Raw genomic sequence first — 26,264 nt, 5'->3', positions numbered from 1 at the left:
AGATGCTTTCAACCTGATGGACAAACCTGTAATGCTCCATGACCATGATTCATTGTCTACATGTGGTTTCTATCCACAGCATCAGGGGAAGGGTGTGAATCACTGATGCCATATTGATTCAGTAAACAAAACACTTGCCAACAACCCATGACAATAATCTGAGAAGCCTGATCAAATGTTACTAAACATCAAGACCAAACTCATTACATGCCCCATCAGGATCAAGGACATTAATCTTTTTATAAGCAGTAGATGGAACACAAAGAGGCAAGAAGAGAAAGAGGGAGACCGACGGCAGAAAGGAAGAAACTGGGCAGGACTGGTCATGGCAATTAAGTGATGAAGTTTGGGCTGCTCGAGTCATCTCACAGTAACAGTCAATAGACAGTAATACTGGAGAACAAGAGAGTACAGTGGGAGAGAAAGATTTAATGACTTGGACTTTATAAATTAAAATGTAATGAATAATGAATGAGCTTCATGAAGTAACAAATTACGTTGACCTGGAATAGAGGACTTTTTGAGAGGCATGACATCAAGTAACAGAATGCAAGGCACTCACCATAATCAAATGTTTCTGTTTTCCAAGTTTACCATGGTTGAGAGTTGGCTAACTGGAAGTTTTTGTGGGTAACTGTCTTCACTTTGCAACTGTAAGAAAATTATCATAGTACCACCCTGCAGTCTTATTTTTATACTGTGGAGAAGTACGTTACGTAACTGGACAATCAGTGGTACATGATAAAGAAAATAACACAACTTTACTTATGATGATGTTGGATTAGATGATGAATGTAGACTGGTCACTGATCGGTTAATTATTGGCGTATTAACTGATTGATACCAAGACAACACTAGGATTGGATACATTATCTCTGGTTCCCCTATTTAGAGATCTCTTTAGGATTAAATATTCTATCTCTTATTTTCCTTATAAGTACTACTATTAGAATAAGTACAGTAATACATCTATTTATGGTTTCAGTGAGAGATAACTGACACACTCATAACTTGCTTACTGCTTGCCATGCTTAGTGCTTGTAGAAAAGTCAGGAGTAAACAAAATGTAGTGAGTTCTCTGACTCACAACAACACAGGAGGAATACAAACCTTCTCCTTTTAGCGGGATGTGATTAAGATACTGGGAAAATTTATGTTCAACTCTACCACTGGTTCTCACTGAACGCTACCTACCTGTTGCGGCAAGCGACGTAATGCCCTCTGGGACTCAATTTCTTTCAATCCTAATGCAAACCCTGAACGAAGGTAGTACTACATCATGTAAGTAGATGGTGGGAACCCCTATCTACCACTAATTTCTTGATGTATCTTGTTTTCTTCTTCTTCTTTGCAAACTACCTTGCAGATGACAAAGTACAACTTTTCACAATTCTTTCAAAAAGATTACTTCACTACTTTTCACTAATTTTGTATTTCATTGTCCTTTCATATACCAATTATGAAATACAGCAATACAGTAAAATTACAAAAGATGCTTCCCCTCAGACATTTAGAGGTGACGGGGGATTAGGGCAGGCATCAGCAAGTAGTGTCTCTGGTACGCTTAATGTGCCAAAAATAGAACCAACCAGCTCTGAAGTGTGGCATCAATCATTGGTGCAGTGCGTATACAGTACATTACCCAAAGCATTACGTTCAGCTTTTGCCACATTGCATATACGGCACTCACAGCAGAGGGTTTAAGCACAGGTGACCTACCTATGTCCCTGAGATAATTTTGTATGATAAAAAACAGAATAAGGCAACACAGTCAACCATATTTTAGCATGAGACCTACCTATGCCCCTGACATCATTTTACATGATAGAAAAATATAAAATAGGGCAATATGGTGTCACTAAAGCTAAATGGACACAAAGATAAACTCTTTCTTACACTACCATGATCATTAACTCTTTTAAGCTGACGACTTTTTCCTTACTACATCCAGACAATTTCATTCAATTTAGGATAGACTTTTTGAACTACTTTATAAAAGTTTAATACAGTCATCATTAACCCCTCCACTACCAGGGTGCTTTCCTACGATGATTGAAATAATCTGGTAATTTATAAAGTCTTCAAATTTAAAGAGTTAATGTTATAATACTGTTCTGTGTTTTAAATTATCACCCAGTGCTAGAGGGGGGATACCATCCTGTGATGGCACCAATACACTATAACCGGGTGGCCCTGATGCCCAGTTCTACAAATGTCCCTAAACTCCTTCATCATCCCACAACAGGGGGATAATGAACTGCAGCAGAAGAGTAACTTTACTTTCGCTCTGTCGAGATGAACCTAGGTTACAACACCGACAATGCCACCACCAACAATAACATCAACTAAAACAACAAATACTGTAATCACTTATTGCACAAATGTATCCCAATATAAAAAATATAAAACTTCATTGCATTCAATGAACAAATATACCAAATAGTATACAATACTCTATGTACATAACATCTCATTTGAATATTGCTTCCATTATAGCATCATCTGACAGCTGGACTAAAGGGCCAGTCAATGGGATGAAGCATGAGGTCCACAGGAAGATGTAATTATCATACAAGCCCTGCTTGCTTTGCCATCCCATAAAATATGGAGCTGTTATCCTCAAGGAGAGATGAGGGAGAGTCAAATTCCTTGATTTCCCCAGCATCCAGCACAAGGACCCTGTAGCCAAATGCATGTCTAATTATTAATCAAATTTAATTAATGACATGGCAGTGTTAACACTGCCCCCTCCATCTACCAACTATCAAGCAATACAGTAAATCCCTACTTGAATACACACTAATTTAACAAAGCTTCATCTCAATGCACAAAGTTTTCTTTGTTATCACTGCCTGATATAGCGACCAAAAATGGATAGATTCTGTTAAACTGCAACATTTGTACACTAATTTCTTTCATTTCTTCCTATCTGCTTCATATATTCTTAATACTTTCCACAATCCTTGTCTATCCACCCTGTCATATGCTTTCTCCAAATCCATGAAGGCTGCATACAACTTCTTTCCCTTCTCTAGAAATTTTTCAACTAAAGACCTAAGAATGAATATCTGATCCACACAACCTCTTCCCTTCCTAAAACCACCCTGTTCTTCTCCAACTAATTCCTGTTATTTCCCTATGGTAACTGTCTTCTTAGTGTACTTTTCCTAGTACACTAAGAAGACAAATGCCCCTAGGTTTACCACACACTTCTTTTTCCCCTTTTCCTTTGTACAGGGGAATAATTATACTTGACTTTCAATCCTCTGGGACTCCACCTTCCTCCCATGCCAATCTGCACATCTTCCACATCCATTCTACTACTATCTCTCCCCTATGCTTCAGCATTTCACCACACACTCTATCAATTCCTGGGGCTTTCCCCATTTTAACTTTCTTCACTGCTTCCACAACTTCCATCATACTGATTTCTTTCTCTCTTCTCACAACCCTCCGTCTCCCAGCCATTTCCCAGCCACTTATACTAGCATTACTTTCATTTTCTATGTTCAACAATTCCTTAAAGTGTTCTCTCCACCTGCTCACTTTTTCTCCCTTCTCCACTAGTAATCTACCATTTTTATCTTTCACTCCCTGACTAACTTCTTTGACATCCTGTCTAACTCTCTTTATCTCTTTCCAGAACATTTTCTTACATTCCCTCCACTTTACACACACACACACACACACACACACACACACACACAGTAAATACATCATCATCATCTGGACCTCCTTTCCCACCCCAGGGGAGACTGAGGAGTAGCAATGTTCGGAGGAGTAGTTTGCCCACTCCAATGGGCCATGCTTCCATTCACTCATCATTCATGCCCCCGGAATCCTGGCTCTGTCTGATATGCAAAAATCTTCACCACATTCTGAAGCTTCACATAAACATATCTGACAGAGTTAATCTGAACGCTGGCACGTTAAAAAGGGGTACCAAAGCCCTGATCATGCACTTCTCACAACATTCATCCAATCACCTCGATCTCTTGTCAGTCCCCTAGCCTCACCGACTTCCGTACCTCTCTTCTTCACACACTCATCGACCATACCCCTCCACCATCTCTTTTACCTCACCTACATATATATATACAGAATATACACACACACACACACACACACACATATATATATATATATATAAACAGGAAACAATAAACCTTCCCTTCGTACAAATATGTGTCGAGGGAAGGAACGGCAAAGACCTGAAAAATAAAAAAAAGCCAAAGGAGAAGGAAAGAACCCTATACCCAATAGGCAGCACAAAAATCCTGCAAAAACATCAAAGGAACAAAGCCACAAGCTACACAAAAAATGAAGTAACAAAAGACAAAGCAAAAGCACAAAAAAGGCAGGCAAGAAGAAAAAACAGCAAAGCAAGCAGTTATGCATCTTGCAGAGAAAGGCAACAAAAACCATGAATCACAAAACTCTCCCCCAAAAGTAAAGGACAAGGCAAACTCCCAAGGCCTTGTGTACAGGAAAGAAGCATGACAAGAACATTAAAAATAGATAAGCTAAACAAATAAATACAAAAATAAAACAAAAACAGTAACCTAAACAGTTAGCATGCTGAAGATCTGATGCAATCATAAGCAGTAACAACTAACAACAGGCATGCAGAGGCATGTTACTCTGTCCAACATAATGCAGACACGGTTCTTTATATCTCAGTGCCTCGCCAAAGACTGACATAGTTTTTCTCAGAAGAGCGAACTGTTAAATGGAACCCAATCCAATGCTGGGCTCAGGAAAAGTAGCTCTTCGACACACTATTTAAAACTTAGCCAGCATAATGCTCTAATACAACCCCAAAGAAGGATGCAACCTGTGTCTACGCTATTAGTACTACATTCTAGATGTTCCTCAATATTTGCAGCTATATACAGGTCAGTTCAGTAATAGGTTCTTGGTATTCTTAAAGCTGGTCATGCACTTCAGGGCACTGAAGAGAAAATAGTTTCATATCTGCCTCACCTGGATGAGTCCATTATGGTATGAAGACGGTGAGCTATGGTGAGGACAGTGCAGTGAGCAAACTCGCTAGCAATAGTCTGCTGTATAAGGTTGTCTGTCTCCAAGTCCACAGCAGCAGTTGCTTCATCCAACACCAGTATTTGGGTCTTACGTAGCAAGGCCCGCGCAAGACACACCAACTGTCTCTGGCCCATGCTGCAAATATCAAACATCATCATCTATGATACCTATAAATTATACATGTACACTGGAATTCAGCATGCAGGAAAATATCATTATCTGACTTGTTTCCATCTAAGAAGGGGTAAGGTAGGATCAAAACACACACAAAATATAGACATGGGACAATTAATAATAGCATGCCTGATGAAATAGGCTTCAATATCATCTTTGTATTACTCAAGCCATGGGAATCATGGTTCCAACTCACAGCCTAACTGTTGGCATGTATTTTTTTTTTTTAAATAATAATAAATGTGCTTCAGTGTGTCACCAGGGATGATGAAATAGTTAGTATGACTAAGCACAGAGCATATGAGTGTGGTGATGCAAGCCTTCTGTGAATATAAGACAGGGATAGACAAGTACATCTTTTTATGCATATATGCACCTGTGAATGAGAAAGGAGGGAAAGAAATGGTAGATAAATATTTCATTCTGGGAATATGTGAATAGGTGTTTAAGAATGAAGTGATTATATTAGGATATGTGGAGAAAAGAAAAGACTGGAGAATGATCAAAAGAAAACATTGTGGGCATATAGGGTGTGGAAGAAACAAACAGTTTTTTCGAGAAGTTTGTGTATAATTAAAGAATAATGCTTTTTCAACAACACATGTTCTGAATGTAATTCATGATAATTATCTATTTATCTATCTATCTATCTATAGCCCGACGCCCTAATCCCGCAAAGGGTGGCCACGGACAAAACGCCTCCAAGTCGCTCTGTCACCCACCATTTGACTACCCTCAACCCAACTCACTCCCCCCTCCCTCATATACCTCTCAACTCCATCCCTCCACCTCATCCTCGGTCTTCCCCTCCCTCTCCTCCCTCCACCTCACCTACATACACCCTCTTAGTCTTTCATTCTCCATTCTCTCCACATGTCCAAACCACCTCAGTGTATTTCACCTAATCTTCTCAACCACATCCACATCCACCCCACAATGTTCTTTCACTTTTTCATTCGTCAACCTGTCCCTCCATGTCACTCCACATGCTCCTCTCAAGTAACTCATTTCCATTGCTCTCACTCTTGACTTGTTCCCCTCTTGCAAGGTCCATGCCTCGCTTCCATACGTCAGGGTAGGGATCACAATACTATCATGCAGCGACTTCTTAACTTCCATACTCAAAAAAAAGGGGAAGATGAAAATAAATAAAAGATAATAATCCATCCTTTAATCAACCAATCCAGTACTGCTCCATCAAGAATGTATGGACCCAGAGCTAGGCTCCTCAGTCCACACATTTAAGGTGAGAGTGACCAGTTGCTTTTCCCTGGGTGGCACTACCTGAGCAGTGGATCTCAACCATACCTCTGAATCAAACCTTCACTGGTCATATTCAGTTGGAGCACCTTTACTCACCAGACCATCAGGCATTTAAAACTTGCACGAATGGTAAGAGGGTTAATGCACTACATTAGTACACGGCACAGAGGCCTACTTCTGATCTCTCTGCAAATATCAGAAAACTGTTTCCCATAAACAGGAAGAACTTATGAGCGACAGGGTTAACCCCTACATGCCCAGGACGTATGTACTGACATCCATGCTGCACCCAGTGTGTGTGCTCGTGACGTACAGACTTGCGTCCTATTATATCAATGTTTTCTGTGCTTCTCACTCGGTGGTACAGACGTGTGGGAGTGTCTTCTGAGTCTGGTATAGGCCACTGAAGCTCTCAGAAGCTCCAACCACTAACTATCTATCTATCTATCTATTGCCAGACGCCATAATTCCGTAAGGGGTGGCCATTTGACTTTGAGTTATTTGTTTTACGGGGTGAGGCACTAACCCTCCACCAACCCACTTGTTGACACGTAGGGAGCACATATGGTTTGGCTATATGGTTACCACCCAGCGTTGTAAATGGTTTCTTGGTTTGCAGGACCATTTGGCTTGTCACTCAATGTAAAGTCACCTGTAAAGGAAAGAAAAGCAATAAGAAATGACAGGAAAGATGGGAGAAATAGGAAGAGAGAAGGGCAGGCACAGAAAAAGAATGATAAAGGCTAAGGAAGAAGTAGGCAGCACTACATCAAGTGAGTGGCTGATGGTCGCCACCACCTACCATAAAACCACTAACCAATCATAAATGTGGAGATACCCAGCCAGGTCACAGCTTCCTCTGCCAATACCACTGCATTTTTTCAGTTTATGCCCAGCACTTGTGGAAGCGGGGCCAGGAGACTTTGTTCTCTCCCTCCTTCGCTATTTTTTGTAGCAGTTGATGCTAGTTATATCAACACTATGTCACCACAGCCAAGTCTAGTGGGGATAGTTCAGATGATCTCTATGTGCCAAATCATTCAGATGGTAGTGAGACATCTGACAGTTATTTGTCTCTGAGTCACAGTGAGTTACTGGATGATGCAGAGCCTGCTGAAGGGGAAGGGTAGTGGCTTGTGGTGGACATTTTCTCAGATGAGAGGCCTGATGATGTACCACATTTACTACTACTATTATTACTACTGTATATACTGTATAGCCACCGAACTGTTATGTACTGTATATTATCTATATACTACTAAAATTCCCATTCTGTTTAACTGTCTGTTTGTTTGTACCCCTAAATTAGCCAAAACGGTGCACTAAAGCGCAACAATTTTTGGATCAATGTACCTAAAATGCGCCAACTTAAAAAATGCATTAAAAAAAATGTGCAATCAACCTCCGGTTACCAAAAATGTCGTTAATTAATACACGTTCATATCTTACATTATGCAGTAAATGTGATGGGACATTTCCCTGGAGTTTCATGTCTCAGAGAGGGGGGGGGGGCATCGTGTGTATGGAAAACATGGCACACTGTATAGAGCTTCATGCCCCACCCTAGACGCCAGTTTAGATTTGTCATAAAATAAGTATACTGTACATCACAATTTGAACAAAAAAGAACAAAAACATTTCACTAAACATATACATGTAAGAAAATTTTTAAAAACATGAAGTACACATGGCACATGGACACAGTCAGGGAGCCTGGGATTGATATGTAACAATGTGATGTGCGTCCTGGCCGTGAAGGGGTTGAAGGCATAAAAGAGTTCTACACACAAAATCAGCGTAAAGGGCTATTAGCCCTCACCACACTAATAATTATCAAATGCGAATACCTTCCCTAAGTCATTTGTTTGACTTAAATATTAAGTTGATTTTTTGTCTCTTGAACTCTTCATCACCCTCATTTTTATGTAATTTACACCTCTTGGGTCAGTGTGAGGGCGACGATAAGTCACCAGCACCGTGGGAGGTAGATAGGCAGGCATAAATCCGCTATTGCTGGGCTACAAAGGAGAATTGAATAACTAAATACAGTATGCGGTATTTGGCAACTGTGGCATGGCAGGGGTTGGCAACAGCTCTGATGGTGTGCAGGGAGACTCAACATTCCCATAGGAACCACTGAAGCTTGCTCGTGCTTGAAATTATGGTGCGGAGACCCATCGCCTCATATGAGGCAATCAGCGCGGCCAGGGATGGCCTGCATATCGCCTCATATGAGGCGATGAGTGCGGTGGGGGTTAACAGGTTCAGATCACTTTGTAACATTAGTAATCATCAGAAATATATGCAGGTGGTACATGGGAGTGCCCACCATCCACTCATTCAATGCACTCAATGTCATGCTACCTTTAGGTGCTCTACACTGAGTGACAAACCAAAGTAGTTTCTAATAACCCAGGAAACCAATTACTATATTGGGTGGTAACAATATAACTAAACTGATACCCGGTGGTCTGGTGGGTTATGGCATTCCAACCAGAGGAGGCCTGTAAGGATTAATATGCCATGGGCGACTGGGGTTCACAGCTCATATAATGCCACTAACAGGCATGTGATGCCAGACATTCTCACCTCAAATGCTGGACATTAGCAGCCTATCCCTGGGTCCTAAGCTCCTGATAGGGCAAAAAAAAAGACTGGATGACTTAAATATCCTTCCTTCCTCTTTCATCTTTCTTTCCTGCATTCTTTCCTCTTCCTTCTGCCTATGGGTGACTCTACACTGAGTGACAGGCCAAATGGTTTCCTGTACACCAAGAAACCATTTACTACACTGGGTGGTAACCCAGCAGCCAAATTATGGTACCTGGTGGATTAATGGATAATTAAGGCGCTGCAGTCAGATTAAGCCTGTGCAGGTTTATATCCAAGGGATGGTTCGGCTCTTTTCCTCACATAATACCACTTAGGGATGAGTGAGGAAGGTCACTCTCAACTTAAATGTCAGGACCAACTTGCCTAGTCCCGGGTTACTACGTTCCTCATGGGGCAACACGGGGTTAGGTGATGAATGAATGAATTAATGGAATAACAACACACAAGAAAAACCAGAATTGAAAGAAAGAATTGGGCTGGTGTACTCATGAGGTAAAAAAGGGGGTGGGGGGTGGGGGGGGGTGTCATCAATGGTGATACAAATACAAGGTGATGGCTTCAGCAGTGGTGAAGACAATGATGATGACTATGCAGTGATATTACAGGTAAGCTACAAACTAAACTTGACGATGTGTGCAGTGTGTAGGTGAGAACATGTGGAGATTGTCAAGTGTGAAAGGACTGATCTTGCTGGTGAGTCTATTGAGTGAGTGGAAGAGTTTTGTCATACTGAAGACATGTTATGTGCTGGAGACGGGCCTGGTGCTACCTGCGTCTAGAGTGAGGAGTGCCCGGAATAAGTTCAGGGAGCTGTTGCCTCTCCTGACATTGAGAGGGCTCTCCCTATGTGCCATGGGATCCTTGTATGCAGCATGTATTAAGAGTGTAATGCTATATGGTAGTAAGACCTGGGCAGTAAAGGAAGAAGATGTTCATTGGCTCAAACGTACAGAAATGACAATGATTAGATGGATGTGCAGTGCTTCCCTGAATACGAGGCCTCGGAGACTAGGTTTATGATGGTCGTGTTGAGAGGAAGCATGGGACTGTAGCACACTGGTGTTGTGATGAGGATGGGTAGATTGGAGATGGTTTGGGCACGTGGACAGGAAGGGGGATGACAAGTAGGTGCAGAAAGTGAAAAGCGTGAATGTTGAGGGAGGAGTTGCGACAGGCAGACCAAAAAAAGGCCTGGGACAAGGTCATATAGTGTGCTCTCAGGGATAAGGACCTGAAGAGGGAGGCTGCCAGAGATTGAGCAGCACGGAAAACCGCCATTAGGTGACCAAAGCTGACGCATGTGAACATGCTGGAGCCTTCATAAATGAAAACGAATGAAACACGGTGATCCTTCTCACTTTTCCCTGCCAGATTCAGCTGGAGGGTTTGGGGTGGGTAGAGCTTCTTGCTTTGGTATCCTTATCTAAGATTTATAGCACAGATAAAAAGGGTACTACCCCACTCAAAAATAAATGATACTGGAACAAGCAACATGTCTGTTGCTCCTTCCTTTTCCTTGAACTACTACTTGTCATAATAACCATTACAATGCAGTGGTCCAACACTGACCTTAAATTATCTCCACCTTCAGCCACTGGGTGCTGAAGTCCAGTGGGGAGAGAGGCCACAAAGTCCTTCAGGTGAGCATGCTCAAGGGCAGACCACACTTGGCTATCGTCATTCTCTCCAAGAGGGTCCAGGTTCATCCGTAGTGTCCCACTGAACAATACTGGATCCTGTTACAAATACATATACTGTATTAATGATGATACATAATATGAAGGCTGTCAAAATCTCTTTCTTAAGGATCATCTAGTGCAGGTATGTGGCTTGCCTCTTTTTCTCACTGCTGTACTTAAAGATGCCTGACTTAGATGTGGTGAACATAATGCATAATCACTTATTGGTGAATGCCAATATGCACATCAGTCCAGTGCATCAACATTAAGCATCTAAAAATTCAGCAATGAAAGAGACACGAGAAAGGTAAACGAACTTTATTAATCAAATGTACACCCTGAAACCTGTATCCTCCTCCTCCTAACCTTGCTGTCTGTGTACAAACATGATGGTAAGATCCACAGTAGCCAATCCCTAAAAATGGACCACACAAAAACTGACCATAACTGCTAAAGGACCAAGAAGTCTGATGCTGTTTGCTTTTCCTGTTCTGTTCTTCTTTGCACTGTGTCATATCATTAAAAAATAATTAAAACATGTTTATAGCTACCAAAGCGATATGTCATATGTCTGTATTATATGATATATAATGATCCAAAGAACTCCAGGTAAAGCACTGTTCCACACTTCACATCCACCCACCTGTGGAATAATGGTAAGGCGTGAGCGCAAGTCGTAGAGTCCAATCTTTGAAATGTTGATGCCGTCTATGTTTATGTGTCCCCCAGCTGCCTCAATCAGCCGGAACAATGCTAAAGTCATGGATGACTTCCCTGCTCCTGTCCGACCCACAATACCAATCTAAGGTAAGTCAAGGCAGAGAATTATGAATAACATAAAACACAAAATGATGCCATAATTTCTCTAAAGTAATCTCCATACTGGGGTTGGCTGCAGTACACCTGATATTTTCTATGGACTAGAGGCTAATTACTGGTAGCTATCTATCTACATAAAATACAGTCACTCAGCCACTGACAAGGTGTCTACATGTGGCACTGTGTACCTTGGGTGGAGCTGCTGCGGGGTGCACACAGGAGTCAAATCTTCCCATATTTCCCTGCACCCAGTCATGGGAAGGGCCCTGGTACCACCCTGGTGAAGTGCTGTCTACCACAAGGGGGTGCCAGTTTTTTATGGATGAAGCAATATTTTTCACTTGGTGCTCTCTCTTTGGAGGCACCCTGAGAACATGGCTTTCAGCAATATTATGATACCATTCTAGTATCCTAATGGTGATGTGAGGAATCAACCTATTCTCTGAAAGTTAATATGGAACAGCGCATTCTGCTTCCACCTAAAATACCTCTCAAAGCATTATGACCTTTTTATTCACTCAGTTACACATTCACATTCAAATACACAAATACTATCTATCTATCTATCTACCTATAACTAGACACCTTAATCCCACATGGGAGTGGCCATCAACAAATCACCTCCATGTCATCCTGTCCTCTGCCATCTGCCCTCCCTCCAACTCGCATCCCCCTCACATATATTTCTCTACTCCATCCCTCCATCTTATTCTTGGTCTTCCACAACCAGTATTCTCCTCCACCACCTCACTCACATACACTCTCCTAGTCAATCTCTCATTCTCCAGCCTCTATACATGGCTGAACCATCTGATTATTTCTCTTAACACTTTCAATTACACCCACATCAGTAACAATATGCTACTCTGCGTCCTCATTTGTCTCTCACTCTATCCATATCAATTTTTGGACAATCTAAAATACTGTACTAACCTTATCTAGCCTTTATATTCTACAATAAAAAACACTATCCTCATTATCTCCATAGTCTAAGTTGGACACTCTTACTGGAGCTGCATCTTCCATATCGATTCTATCACTAACTTTTCCCCATATTTCAACATTCCACTATACATTCCATCAATCCCAGGGCTTTCCCCATTTTGACTTCCTTTGCTGTTTCTAATACTTATTTCCTGCTGATCTCTTCCTCCCTGCTCACCTCCCTTTTTCTCCCAGTCACTCCCCAATCACTTAAACTTGTGCATACTGAACAATTCCATAAAGTGTTCTCTCATCTACTCACTTTGTCTTTCTTCTCCAACAACATGCTATATTATCTTTCTATCCTTTACTGCTTCCCTCATCACCCTGTCTTACTAGCTTTATCTCCTTCGAAAACCATTTCTAACATTCCCTGCATTTTACATTTAGATTTCTTCCAAACTCCTCATCCAATCTTTTCTTGCTCTCTCTCTCTCTCTCTTTCTCATTAGTCCTTTCACCTCTCTCTTCTTTACATAAACTTTTCTCTTTCTCGAAATCCTCCAATCCTCTACTTCCCATCCAATAACTGTATGTTTTCTTCCATGCCACAACTTGTTTCACCTTTTTAATCCACAATACCGTACCTTGAACACCTTTACATCTCTTCATCCACACACTATCTCACATGCTGAATGGATTTCTTATGTGGATAGCTTAAATATCCCTTCCACCTCCTCCCTCTGCTCCAAATCATATCCACCAAGTAGCTCCTCCAATTCTCTCTCATGCTGTACCTCTTTGTCATCCTCCTGCAGTCCTTGCAAGAATTTCTTCCTTCTGTCTTCCTCTTCCTCTGTTCACCCAACACTTTTGCAACTATAGCTTGATCACTACTATGCAGTAATCAGATGGTCCACTCTCTCAACCAATATACACTCTCATGTCCAACACAGATCTTATTTTCTTATCCATAGGTGTGGTAGGTGGGGGCTATTTTCTTATCCATAAGTGTGGTAGCTGGGGGTGCTCACCATTCACTCACTCAATGTAGTGCTGCTCTCAGGTGTCTGCCCTTTCCACTCCTCCCTACTTTCCTTCCTTCCTCTTCTGTCTTTCTTTACTTCATTCTTTCCTCATCCTTCTGCCTACGGGTGACTTTATGCTCCAACTTTTGCCTTTCTTTCCTTCATTCTTTCCTCTTCCTTCTGCCTATGGGTGACTCTACACTGAGTGGCAAGCCGAATGGTTTCCTGTACACCAGGAAATCATTTACGACGCTGGGTGGTAACCAAATACCCAAATTATGGTGCCTGGTGGTTTAGTGGGTAATTGTAGCACTCCAATCCGATTGAGCCAGTGAAGGTTTATATCCAAGGGATGGTTGGGGCTTATTGCTCACGTAATGCCACTCAGGGATGAGTGAGGCTGGTCACTCTCATCTTAAATGTCAGGACCAACTTGCCTAGCCCCAGGCTTCTACGCTCCTCATGGGGCAACGCAGGATTGGATGCTGGATGGATACACATATAATCAACCACTGCCTTGCATTCACCCAACCCACCACCCATTCACCTTATCATTAACCATGTACCTGAATACCATGTAATTACATAAAATTCACATCCAACTACATGTTAAAATATGTACAAATTCACAAGCAACTCCACACTCATCCAATCACTCAGTCACCCTAAATTACATATTGACACCGGTTCCTTGCCTCAGGTAACAGAAAACTACAATCTGGTTTACAAACAAGTTCCACGAACCAACTAATTTTCAAGTACAGGACCACTTGCATTTCAGGGTTGGTCTCAAGATCATTCTTGCAAATATAGGAGACATATTGTACTGCATGCACTTCATACCAACTACTGTATACAGAAGATAAACCAATATGGAATTACCTTTTCTCCTTGGTTTATCTTAAAATTGATATTTTTGATGACCAAACTCAAGCCTTCTCGGTACCGAGTGGAGTAGTTGACAAACTCCACCACACCCTCCTGTGGCCATTCCTGATTTTAAAAATAAATAAAAATAAATTAATATATAGATTCACATGAATAAAATGTACCTATACAAAAACAAACACAGCTATGGTACCAAATTCAACTGTAAGACATTTCAAACTCCAGCTACACTCGATTTACACTTGACAGTATAAGATGTGTTAAGCAAAATGCCACTGGTACTTTAAATGGAACAACTTTCAGGACCAAATTAACTCATGTGTGTTATATTTTAGTGAGAGGGGCGGTTGCTGACAGTAAAAGCCCAAAAGGCATGGTATTATCAAAATAAAGTTGATTCATGTGGTTGTGATTAAAAAAAAAAAAAAAAAAAAAAAAAAAAAAAAAAAATCTGCAGTTGTGAACAATTTGGTTGGTCAGATGAATGTAACTGTTAAATGAACTTCTGTATCTGATGCCCAACTGGCTTCTGATTTTGCTTCGCTTTTTACAACTAAGATATCTTGCATAAGAAATGGTTTAAACAATAGTTCCTCTGGTGAAGTGTACTCAGTTGACTTCTAACCACGGCACACACGGGGTCATTTGCTTTCAACATTTCATTCACTGGATGTAAATAAAGTCAAAAGTTACATCAGAGAACTCAATGAAACATTTTGCCCACTTGATCTGTGTAACTTGTCACAATTGCCTGATGTGTACAAGCACGCAGCAGACTTTATCTGCAACATATTAAATACATGCTTCTTAGAAAGCAATTTTGTGCAGCCTGAGAAACATGCCTTGCTTAGGCCCCTAATCAAGAAACCTGGCCTTGATGTCGAGAGCATGACAAATTATCGTTCCGTCTCTAACCTGTCTTTCTTATCCAAGACTACTGAGCAGGCCATATTTGATGAACTCTTACCACTACCGGAAAATAACAAAGTTGTTCCTGTTGTTCAATCAGCATATAGAAAAGAACATTCAATTGAAACTTCATTAACAAGGAATCATAGTGACTTGGTGGCAAACACCTGTGGTGGGTTGTCCTCTCTCCTAGTTCTCATGGATCTGTTTGCAGCTTTACACACAGTACATCATAAACTATTATTGGATGATCTGTATTTTTATGGCATTCATGACAGTGCTCTTTTGCTCCTTCAGTTGTATCTGTTGGACAGATCTTAGACAGTGGTTGTTGATTACGCTAGATCTGATCTGCTCCCCTTCTGTTCAGAGTCCCTCAAATATCAGTTTAGCGTCCAATTCGATTTACAATCTACATGAGTAGTTTACTGTCTTTACATGATGGTCACGATGTGTCACATCATTTTTATGCTGATGACACAGCTCTATGTTAACCCTATCAGGTTTCTGGGCCAGGCACATTATGTCTGTGTCAGTCAGCAACTCACGCTGACCCACACCTTCGAGGCCCGATATTTTACTTTGACTACTCTGTGTAAATACACTTTTCATGACTGAACGTTGGTTTTGGTGTCATTTTCAAGCTGAATAGTCGTACTTTATTGTAGTATGTTCAAAAAAGGGAGAACAAAGAAAATAAAATGTCAAAATGACGAGTTGAAGTTAGGAGAAAAGCAAAAATTTTATTACTTCCTGTAGAAAAATATTCGGCAAAAATTACGAGTAAAGATATGTAAATATGGTTTAAACAATGCAAAAATACAGTAAATTACCTTTATAATGTTATATACGAGGTGTGTTAAAAAAGTATCCGACCTTTGTTCATAAAAAATACTCGTATCCAGATACAACATTTTTTTTTTTTTTATGTGAGGAAGAAGGAACCAAAGGCCATGAGCCCGCAGTAACAGTTCCCTCCAAGAGAAAAACAAAATACAACAGAGAGCCAAATTCAAGATCCGATCATTTTGAGATGCCTGGACACACTGCGTTTGAAAGACTGGAGATCATAGGCAGCAGGAAATACAGACAGAGGGAGACAGTTCCAGAGCTGACCTGTTGCATAAATGAAAGACTGCGAGTAATGGTTAACTCTTGCATTAGAGAGTTGGAGAGAAAAGGGATGAGAGTTTGCTGCTAGACGGGTGCTATGCGCCCATCGTAGAGGTGGAGGAATGCAAGCAGACAGTTCAGAGGAGCGGTGACCATTAAAGTAGCGATAGAAAAGAGATAAAGATGCAACAGTGCGGCGAAGAGACAGAGGTTGGAGGGAGTCAGTAAGAGGAGGAGAGTTAATGAGACGAAAAGTCTTTGACTCCACCCTATTAAGAAGAGCTGTATGTGGGGAGCCTCCCCACACATGAGAGTTGAACTCCACACAGGGGCGGATAAAACCCCTGTATAGAGTCAACAATTGTGCAGGGGTAAAGAAAGAGCGGAGTCGGCTTAGCACACCCAATCTCTTGGAAGCAGATTTTACAAGAGATGTAATAAGATCTTTCCAAGATAAGTCCCGCGTAAATGAAACCCCAAGCATGTTCAAGGATGATGCAGGATTAAGCTGAATATTATTAAACATTAGTGGGTATACCTGTGGAAGATTTTGTCGGGTTGATAGGTGTAAGAACTGAGTCTTAGATGCATTAAAAACAACCATATTATTTTTACCCCAGTCAGAGATACGAACCAAGTCAGACATTAGGTGTGCCATAGCCTCATCCCTTGATTGTTGAAGTAACTGTTGAGATGGGCGTTGCGGGAACCGAATGGAAAGGTGAGGGGTGGAGCCATCAGCGTATGAGTGGATAGGGTTAGATGTACAGCTTAGAAGATCATTGATGAATAAAAGGAAGAGAGTTGGTGATAGGACAGAGCCCTGAGGAACACCACTGTTGATAGATCTAGGAGAAGAACGATGGCCGTCTACAACAGCAGCTATAAAATGACCAGAAAGGAAGCTAGCAATGAAGGCACAGATAGAAGGATAGAAACTGTAGGAGGGCAGTTTGGAAATTAAAGATTTATGCCAGACTCGATCGAAAGCCTTTGAGATGTCAAGTGCAATGGCAAAGCTTTCGCCAAAGTCCCGAAAGGAGGATGACCAGGAGTCTGAAAGGTAGGTGAGAAGATCGCCAGTGGAGCGTCCCTGACGGAACCCATACTGACGATCGGAAAGAAGGTTGTGATAGGAAAGATGCCTTAAAATTTTTCTATTGAGAATTGACTCGAAAACTTTTGAAATACAGGACGTTAAAGGAATTGGACGATAGTTGGAGGGTTGGGAGTGGTCACCCTTCTTTGGGACTGGCTGAATGAGAGCAAACTTCCAGCAAGAAGGAAAGGTACAAGTTGACAGACAAAGGCGAAAGAGTTTGCCTTGGCAGGGTGTAAGCACAGAAGCACAGTTCTTGAGAACAACAGGAGGGACCCCATCAGGCCCATATGCCTTGTTAGTACTGAGGCCAGTGATGGCAGAAAATACATCAACTGAAGAAATTTTAATGTCAGCCAGGAGTACGTCAGAGGGGGGAAGTGATGGAGGAACAGCACCGGAATCATCTAAGGTGGAATTGGAGGAGAAAGTCTGTGCAAAGAGATCTGCTTTATCAGTAGAAGAAATAGCTACAGAACCATCAGAGTAGAAAAGAGGAGGGAAGGATGATGAGGTAAAGTTATTAGAAAGATTTTTGGCAAGGTGCCAGAAGGAGCGGGAAGAATTCGAGTTGGAGAGTTGAGAGCATTTAGTATGGATGAAATTATTTTTAGTAGAATGAAGAACAGACTTAGCACGATTCCGGGCAGAAACGTAAAGATGATGTGATTCAGGGGTGGGTTGGCTCCGGTACCTTTTGTAGGCCCTCTCCTTGTTGCGGACAGCATTAGAACAAGCGTGATTAAACCAAGGCTTTCTTGCGTTAGTCAAAGTAGTCCCCTTGGGCTGCCACACACTTCTCCCAACGGTTCTGCCACTGTCGGAAGCAGCGCTGGAACGCCTATTTTGGGATGGCACACAGCTGGTCTGTCGAATTCTGCATGATGTCTTCTCTGGACTGAAATCTGGTCCCTTTGAGGGCATTTTCAGCTTGGGGAAAAGCCAGAAGTCACACGAAGCCATGTCGGGAGAGTAGGGAGCCTGACGAAGCACAGGTGTGTTGCGTTTGGCCAGGAAACTCTGTATCAAATGTGAAGAATGGACGGGTGCATTATCGTGATAGAGCTGCCAATTGCCCGCTGCCCACAGCTCCAGCCGTTTGCGTAGCACAGCGTCACGAAGGCGACGAAGAACCTCTTGGTAATGCTCCTTGGTGATGCTTGTGCCGTGTGGTGCGTACTCATGATGAACCACGCCACTGGAGTCGAAGAAGACGGTCAGCATGACTTTGACATTGCTGCGGACCTGCCTTGCTTTTTTTGGCCTCGGGGATGTTGGATGCTTCCATTGTGATGACTGCAACTTGGTTTCTGGGTCGTACCCATAAACCCAGGACTCATCGCCAGTGATCACTGTGTTGAGGAAGTTGGGACCGCTGTTCACAGTCTCCAGCATGTCCTGTGCGATCTCCAAACGGAGTTGCTTCTGCTCAATCGTTAGCAGCTTTGGTACGAACTTCACTGAGATTCTCCTGAAGCCCAGATCCTCCTTCATAATGGAATGAACGGATCCAATGCTGACGCCCACCTTGTCTGCAAGTTCTCTGATCGTGATTCGACGATCCTGCATCACCAGGGTCCTCAATTGGTCAATGACGATCTGATTTCGGGATGTTGAGGGCCTACCAGAACGTGCGTCACTCTCCACTGATGTGCGGCTATCTTTGAAGCGGTTGTACCACTCCTTTATCTGTGTGTTGCCCATTGCTTCGTCCCCGAAGACCTGTTGAATCTTGCGGATCGTTTCCACTTGGGAATCGCCAAGCTTTACACAAAATTTGATGCAGTAGCGTTGTTCAAGTTTTTCCGTCATTTTGTCAAAAAAGAAAATCCGACGGCACTCACTTACACTTCCTCACTCATCGGCGGTCTGCCGTCGAATGACAGCTTCTGCTGGTGGGAAAAAATTCACGCAAGCACATTAGGATCGCCTACATACGTGCACCAAACCACACCTTCCTAGCTTCATTTGTTTACGCACGAAAAATTAAGGTCGGATACTTTTTGAACACACCTCGTAGATTATGATAATTTTTGCATTTCATTGTGCAGTAAAGCAAAAGGAAAGAGATGCACAATTTTATTTTAGTATCGGCCAAATATTCGCTTTGCAATGTTTTTCTTTGATCGATCAGTGTAAATACACTTTATATGATAGCATGCTGGTTGTGGTGTTATTTTAAAGCTGAACAGTTGTACTTTATCATAGTGTGTTCACAAAAGGAAAACAGAGAAAATAAAAAGTCAAAGTGACAAGTTAAAGATAGGTAAAAACCAAAAATTTTATACCTTCCTGTAGAAAAATATTCACCAAGAATAAAGTTACAAAGAAACAAAGCCATGAGTCAGACCAGCTGTGCAGTACCGCCACGCATAGAGCAACCATTCCGTGACATCATGCTCGAGCCTCTTTGTTATGATGTATAAACGTGATTTATGGTGAATATTTTACCAAAGTTTCTTAAAAGGACGATTAAAAGCGTCATCGGAATCTCTGAGGTTGGATTTGAAATGACGATCAAAATAGTCATCGGAATCTCAAAAGGGTTAACACAGCTCTATGTTGAGTTGTCAGATATTAACGATACTATGACTAAGTATGAATCTCTAATGTCTGATATTAAGATTCGATGGTTAGGGTGGAAAATTAAGCTGAGTGATGGTATAATTGAGATCATCATCATCAAAGGAAACAGAAGGGGGGATGACACTGATAATGCTCTGGCTTTGAACACTGGTGTGTCACAGCTTTATCCAGTTAGTTCTGTTCGAAATTTGGATGTTTAATTCAAAGTTAAATTATAAAGAACACATTAATCAAGTTGTCAGAGGGTGTAACTTGCGTATCTGAAATCTGTACTCTGAGAGAAAACTCCTGAACAGACATTGCCTCTTAACATTGGTCCATGTAGTGGTCTTGTGCTGATTATTGTAATTCACTGTGGATTGGTCTTCTAAATAATATATTAACAAAAGTTCAGTCTGTTGAACAGGGCAGCAAGGCTTATCTTTGGTCTCCCCTCAAGAACCTCGACTACCCCGTTCCTAATTGAGCTGAAATGGTTACCAGTAAAGGCTAGAACTGGTGAACCGAAGTATCTTGCTGAATTGTTAAAACTCTCACCGGCATGCCCGGGTGTGATGTTACATAGTGAGGATGATTCCTTGCATCTTCATGGGCCTGGAGCCATTCACCAGTTATCTTTCGCTGACCATTCTTTTTTGTATAGAGCTCCTACATAATATAACAGACTGCCATTGTCCATAGGACAACTCTCATCTGTTGAATCCTATAAGAGACAGCTGAAAGCCTTTCTTTCTTTCTTTTTCCCAAAATGGTATGACCTGGAGAATGGTACTATGACTTTCACATTTTTCTTATTGATGAAGTTTGTATTGTATATGAGAGATGTCACAATTCTTGTAACTGTAAAAATAATGTATATGTGCGTCAAGCGCTAGTGAATTCCTTATGGAAGAACTGGTGCTTTTGAGAAACAAATGACCAGGTTATCATTATTATTATTACTTTTATTATTATTATTATTATTATTACAGTGTGGCAGTAAGATTACTGAAATCTAGCATTCACTATTATATGTTATGGTTTAGAAGAGGATTTCAATGATTGCACCATACTGGGAAAAGAGGTAACAGTCTGCGATCTGCAGTGAAATGCTTCCTTCTTCCTGTAAAAGTTCTGGTATATACCACAACTGTCATACAATTAACAATGTGGCTGACATTTTCAGACCCACTGTAACTCACTCCATCCCACTCTGTAGTAGTTGTTCCCTAGGCAGTCTGGCCGAACAGCCCCGACCCCACTCTGCCGAGGCAGTAGTGTCCCCACTACCAACGTATATGGAATGCTATCATGTTTTGGAACTGTGTTCTTGCAAGATGTTAGGGCAGCACTCATCTCCCACAGCGTATAACTAACATCATGTCTCCCTTCCCTAAGACTGAAAATCCAACCCCAGTCTCTCCTGACACAATAAAATTTTCTTGAAGCGTAGTTAATTATACTCATGGTGGTTCAATCAGTAGAGAGGTGGCCTGCAGTCCTAACGGACCCCGGTTCAAATCCCTGCTGGGGCAGAGAACATTTTATGTATTTGAATTTCATAAAAAGAAGACTTTACTGATCTACCAGGAGACCAGCCGACATGTCATAGGAACACCTCAGGTAATACCAATACTACAGTCCTGTATGAGACAGTACTAGCATGTATTCAACATGGATGGTGGGTGTTAGCACCGAAGTGGTGACACGTGGAAATGTAGGAGGACTACTAGGCCTTGCAGATATGCCCTGGAGATAGGCCCTGAAGCCTTTGCCTAGAGTCAGACACATAAAAAAAGAGAAAGAGAGAGCTTGTACACAGTACCTTGCGTGGCTGGTTCTGCTTGATATGTCTGGGTGCCTCCTGTGGTGTCTCAATGTAGTCTTTGATTCGTTCCACTGCTACAATGTTCGTCTCAAGCTCTGAGAACATCCTTACCAACCAGTGTAAAGTCTGGGTTACCTGGAAGTAAGAATGAAGCAGTCAAACTACAGCAATGTAATGCATGGTGAACAAACTGTAGAGGAAAGATGTTCAGTTGTCACGGTTATGAATAATCTGACTTTTTACCACTGACTTACCAGATAATTATGATACCTGGCACTGGGGACATGATCGAAGTCAGATTTGGCACTATGGATGACATTATACTCTGGCTATCCCACTACAATGCAACCTGCCCTAATCTATAACCATAATACAGAAGCTTGAATATAGTTTCAGTTCCCCTGATGCACATTTCTTCTTTTTTCTCCAATTAAAATTTTGGTTACGTGCAATGCCTCACACAGAATGCCACAGTTTAGCCACTACTATGTCTTAAAGTTAAGTACTTAGCAGCAAGACAAAAATTATCATCATCATCATCATCCAGACCTTTCTCCCCCACGGTGGGGTGAGGGTCCAGGAAGCCATAAAAAGAACTTGATAATATGAGAGACTAATCAAACTTTGCCCAACTGTATAGGCCACACTCCCATTCACTCATCATTCAGCCCCTGGAAACCTGGGTCCAATTAATAGGTCAAAAAACATCCATGTAGCTTCACACTAATCTACCAGAATCAACACAACAATTGTCAAGTTAAAAAACAGTGCCAAACACAGGTCATACAATCCTCTGCACAAAATTCGTCAAGCCACCTAGATCATTTGTCAGTCCCCTAGCCTCGGTAGCTCCTATATAAACCGGTACCTCTCTTTCTCACACACTAATTTATCATATCTATCCACCTTCTTCTAAGCCTACAACCCTGCCCTCCAACTTCAATTTGCTCAGATAAATCCTTTTTACCATTCATTTCAATCCTATACCTCTCTTTCTCACACACTCATTTACCTTATCTGTTTATCCTCTAGGCCTACCATATCTCCTCCCACTACACCCTTTTCACCACTCTGTTCACATCCATTCTCACCAAATGACAATACTATCTTAGTGCACATTCTTCAACTCAGGTGTCTACAGACTTCCTTATTCTGTACCTTTCACAAATCACATTACTCCTTATTCTATCCAATATTTGCACTCTACACACGTTCCTCAACAGTTCCAGCCCCACTTCTCTTACTACTGACTTTTCATTTTCATGCCACAGCAGTCTCAAGCCATATGTTAGATCAGGCACTAAAACTCCTACATGCAAGCCTCTTGCAGCTGCCACACTCAGACCTCTGTTTCTTATATAAGCCTTCATAGCACCAGCCACTTTCCTTCCCTATGCCACTCTACTTTCCACTTCGTCTGCATATTTAGCTTTCTTTTCTATCACTGAAGCCAGGCCTTTGACATCTCACCAATTTGAGTCTCTCCATTCGCCCACCTGGAAGTCACCTTATCTCTCACAAACCATCATCTTAATTCTATTTACATTTACAGTACTTTCAAAGGACAATGTTCATGCCTGGAAAGTACTGCTCAAGGGATGAGAGGGTCCGTATCATTGCATGGAGGTAGGATAATGTCTCTGACAACATGATTTGTTAATGTACTGGATGCGCAAAGTCAACCATCACGAAGATTCTTGCTGCAGTGTGTGGCCTGCCACCTGATGTCGTACCAGAGCACAAGCATGGCGGTGGAAAGAAGAGGACAACTTCCAGAGGTACAGATATGCTAATGAAGAGGGAAGTAATCAAGAATCTTCTACTGACAGCAGCAGAACTGAAGAGAATGCTCTATCCATCACAGCTTGCAGAAGCAGCTGGGTTTGTCAAGCTGCACTGCAGTCAAGAAACCTCTTCTCACTGACTGCATGAAGAAGCAGCTCATTCAGTATGCCAGGAAGTATGCACACTGGACATCGGATGAGTGGAGAAAAGTTATGTTTTCCAATGAAAGTACATTTCAAGTGTACCAAGTGCGTTCTGCCAAGGTTCGTCGCCCTGCATCCCGTAGTCGTTATGACCCTGCTTACACAGTGCCGAATGTTAAGCACCCACAATCAGTAATGGTATGGGGGTGTTTCTCAGGTGAAATGGGAAAGGGAGGCCTCTACTTTCTTCCAAAGAATTTGTTGATGAATGGTGGCCAGTACATTCAAGTTCTGAAAGATCATTTGTTAAACTTTTTCGCTATTCATGGGTGCGGCCTTTTCTTGCACGATTCAGCTCCAAGCCACAAGTAAGAAAGGTGACAAAATGGCTTCAGGATAATTGGATTGAGGTCCTCGACTGGCCCGGCAACAGTTCGGATCTAAATCCGATAGAAAAATGCTGGGCAAAGATGAAAAAAATCATGGCAGAGAAGAAGACACCCAATCTGGACAACCTCAAGAGCTGACCTGACAAATGTTTGGTGCAAAGAAATGTTCTCAGATTACTTTAGAGATCTAAGTGATTCCATGCCAAAATGCATCCAACCGGTCCTGAAAAACAAGGGAAACATGATTTCATATTAATGAATGGCATTTCATGAACAAACATTGTGATATACTAGGATTTCTGTGTTATGGGGGGAGGTCCTAAGTCAATTTGTGGTAGCTGTATGTTGTGGATAGGTGGGCAGTGAGTCAATGCAAAGCGGATTAGATATGAGGTGGATCCGGATCCTGATAGGAGAAAATTAATGAATTTTACTGGTGCTGGCACTGACATCTACTCTACAAGACTATATGTATCATGAAAAACTAGGACGACAGAATAAAATGACTATGTGAAACTATTCGTCTGGTAAGAAAGTGAAATTACATCAGCAAATCTTATACTGTATTTTATTGGTGTTGGTGGAGGTATGGATGCTCTCAGCTCTTTCTATTTGGCTATGCAATAACTTGCTTGCCTACTAGCTGAGTCGTTATTCCCTTCACTCTCAACCCATCTCCAGTGCTTTGCTTGCAAGTGATGATCTAAGTATAGCTGGTTAATCTTATCTGACAGAAAACTACTACCTCTCCAATTCAAATGCTGGACTGTTAAAAAGTGGATGGTAAAATATGTCGCAAACTATGAAAAAATTTTAAGAAAATAAAGTATGGATGTAATATCATTTTATTTCATCCATTTATTAATCATCTAATAAATAAAGAGGTACAAGGTAGGGTAGTGGATGTTGGAGTGGCCCTGGTGAGAGAGGGTAGTGTTTGGAAACTCCCTGTACTGTTGTTTGCAGATGATACTGTGTTGTTGAGTGAAGACGAAGGGGAGCTGCAAGGCTTGGTGGATGAGTTTGGGAGAGTGTGTAAGAAATGGAATCTAAAGGTGAATGTAGGGAAGAGTAAAGTGATGGTCTTTGAGAGAGGTGAAGTCAGTGAATGTACAGCGAGGTTGGATGGTGAGGAATTGGAAAATGTGAGTATGTTTAAGTACTTGGGTAGTGTGATGAGTAAGGATGGAGGATTGGAGGGTGAAGTGCTTGAAAGAGTACAGCAGGGAAGGTTGCTGGTTCCTTGAAAGCAGTGATAAGAAGCAGGGAAGTGAGCATGGAAGTGAAAAAGTTACTACATGACAGTATTGTGATATCAACTCTAACGTATGGAAGTGAAGCTTGGACGTTGCTGGAAGGACACAAGTCAAGAGTGAAAGCAGTGGAAATGAGTTATTTAAGAAAAGCCTGTGGAGTCACATGGAGAGACAGGCTGACAAATGAAAATATAAAGGAGCGTTACGGTGTGGATGTGGATGTGATAGGAAGCGTTACGAGGAATACAGTGAGGTGGTTTGGCCATGTGGAGAGGATGGAGGGTGAAAGACTGACGAGGAGAGTGTATGTGAGTGAGGTGGAGGGGGGAAGAGGGAGGGGGAGGCCGAGGATGAGATGGAGGGATGGGGTGGAGAGGTATGTGAGAGAGGGAGGGGTGAGTTGGGAGCGGGGCAGTGAAATGGCGGGGGACAGGGCGACGTGGAGGCAATTTGTTTGTGGCCACCCTGAACGGGATTGAGGCGTCTGGCAATAGATAGATAGATAGATAGAGATTAATCATCCAATCCAGTGTTGTCCTATGAGGAGTGTAGGAGCCCAGGACAAGGCAAGTTGGTCCTGACATTCGAGCTGAGAGTGACCAGCCTCACTCATTCCTGAGTGGCACTGTGTGTGCAATAAACCCCAACCACCTCTTGGATATAAACCTGTCCAAGCTCAATCCAGCTGGAGTGCCTTAATTACCTACTCAACCAGCAGGCGCCATAAATTAGTTATGGTTACCACG

At 41.9% G+C, this 26,264-nt stretch overlaps 1 protein-coding gene across 1 annotated transcript in view; it reads right to left on the bottom strand.

Annotated features, from left to right (window-relative positions):
- Nucleotides 1–2,463: 2,463 nt before the first annotated feature.
- The window catches only part of LOC145400296 (multidrug resistance-associated protein 1-like), a 164,936-nt gene continuing 141,135 nt past the window's right edge, over nucleotides 2,464–26,264 (bottom strand). The window contains exons 26-31 of the mRNA XM_080272854.1: nucleotides 21,943–22,080; nucleotides 14,426–14,536; nucleotides 11,416–11,574; nucleotides 10,663–10,829; nucleotides 4,984–5,178; nucleotides 2,464–2,679 (exon numbers count right to left, since the gene is read on the bottom strand). Coding sequence (XP_080128980.1) covers nucleotides 2,568–2,679; nucleotides 4,984–5,178; nucleotides 10,663–10,829; nucleotides 11,416–11,574; nucleotides 14,426–14,536; nucleotides 21,943–22,080 — 882 coding nt within the window. The 3' untranslated portion in view covers nucleotides 2,464–2,567. The remainder of the gene's footprint in view (nucleotides 2,680–4,983; nucleotides 5,179–10,662; nucleotides 10,830–11,415; nucleotides 11,575–14,425; nucleotides 14,537–21,942; nucleotides 22,081–26,264) is intronic.

This window comes from Coenobita brevimanus, chromosome 51 (genome assembly GCF_032717465.1).
Source record: "Coenobita brevimanus isolate Jiangsu-jjx chromosome 51, ASM3271746v2, whole genome shotgun sequence".
Classification (NCBI taxonomy): domain Eukaryota; kingdom Metazoa; phylum Arthropoda; class Malacostraca; order Decapoda; family Coenobitidae; genus Coenobita; species Coenobita brevimanus.
This window is presented reverse-complemented; position numbering and strand designations above follow the sequence as displayed.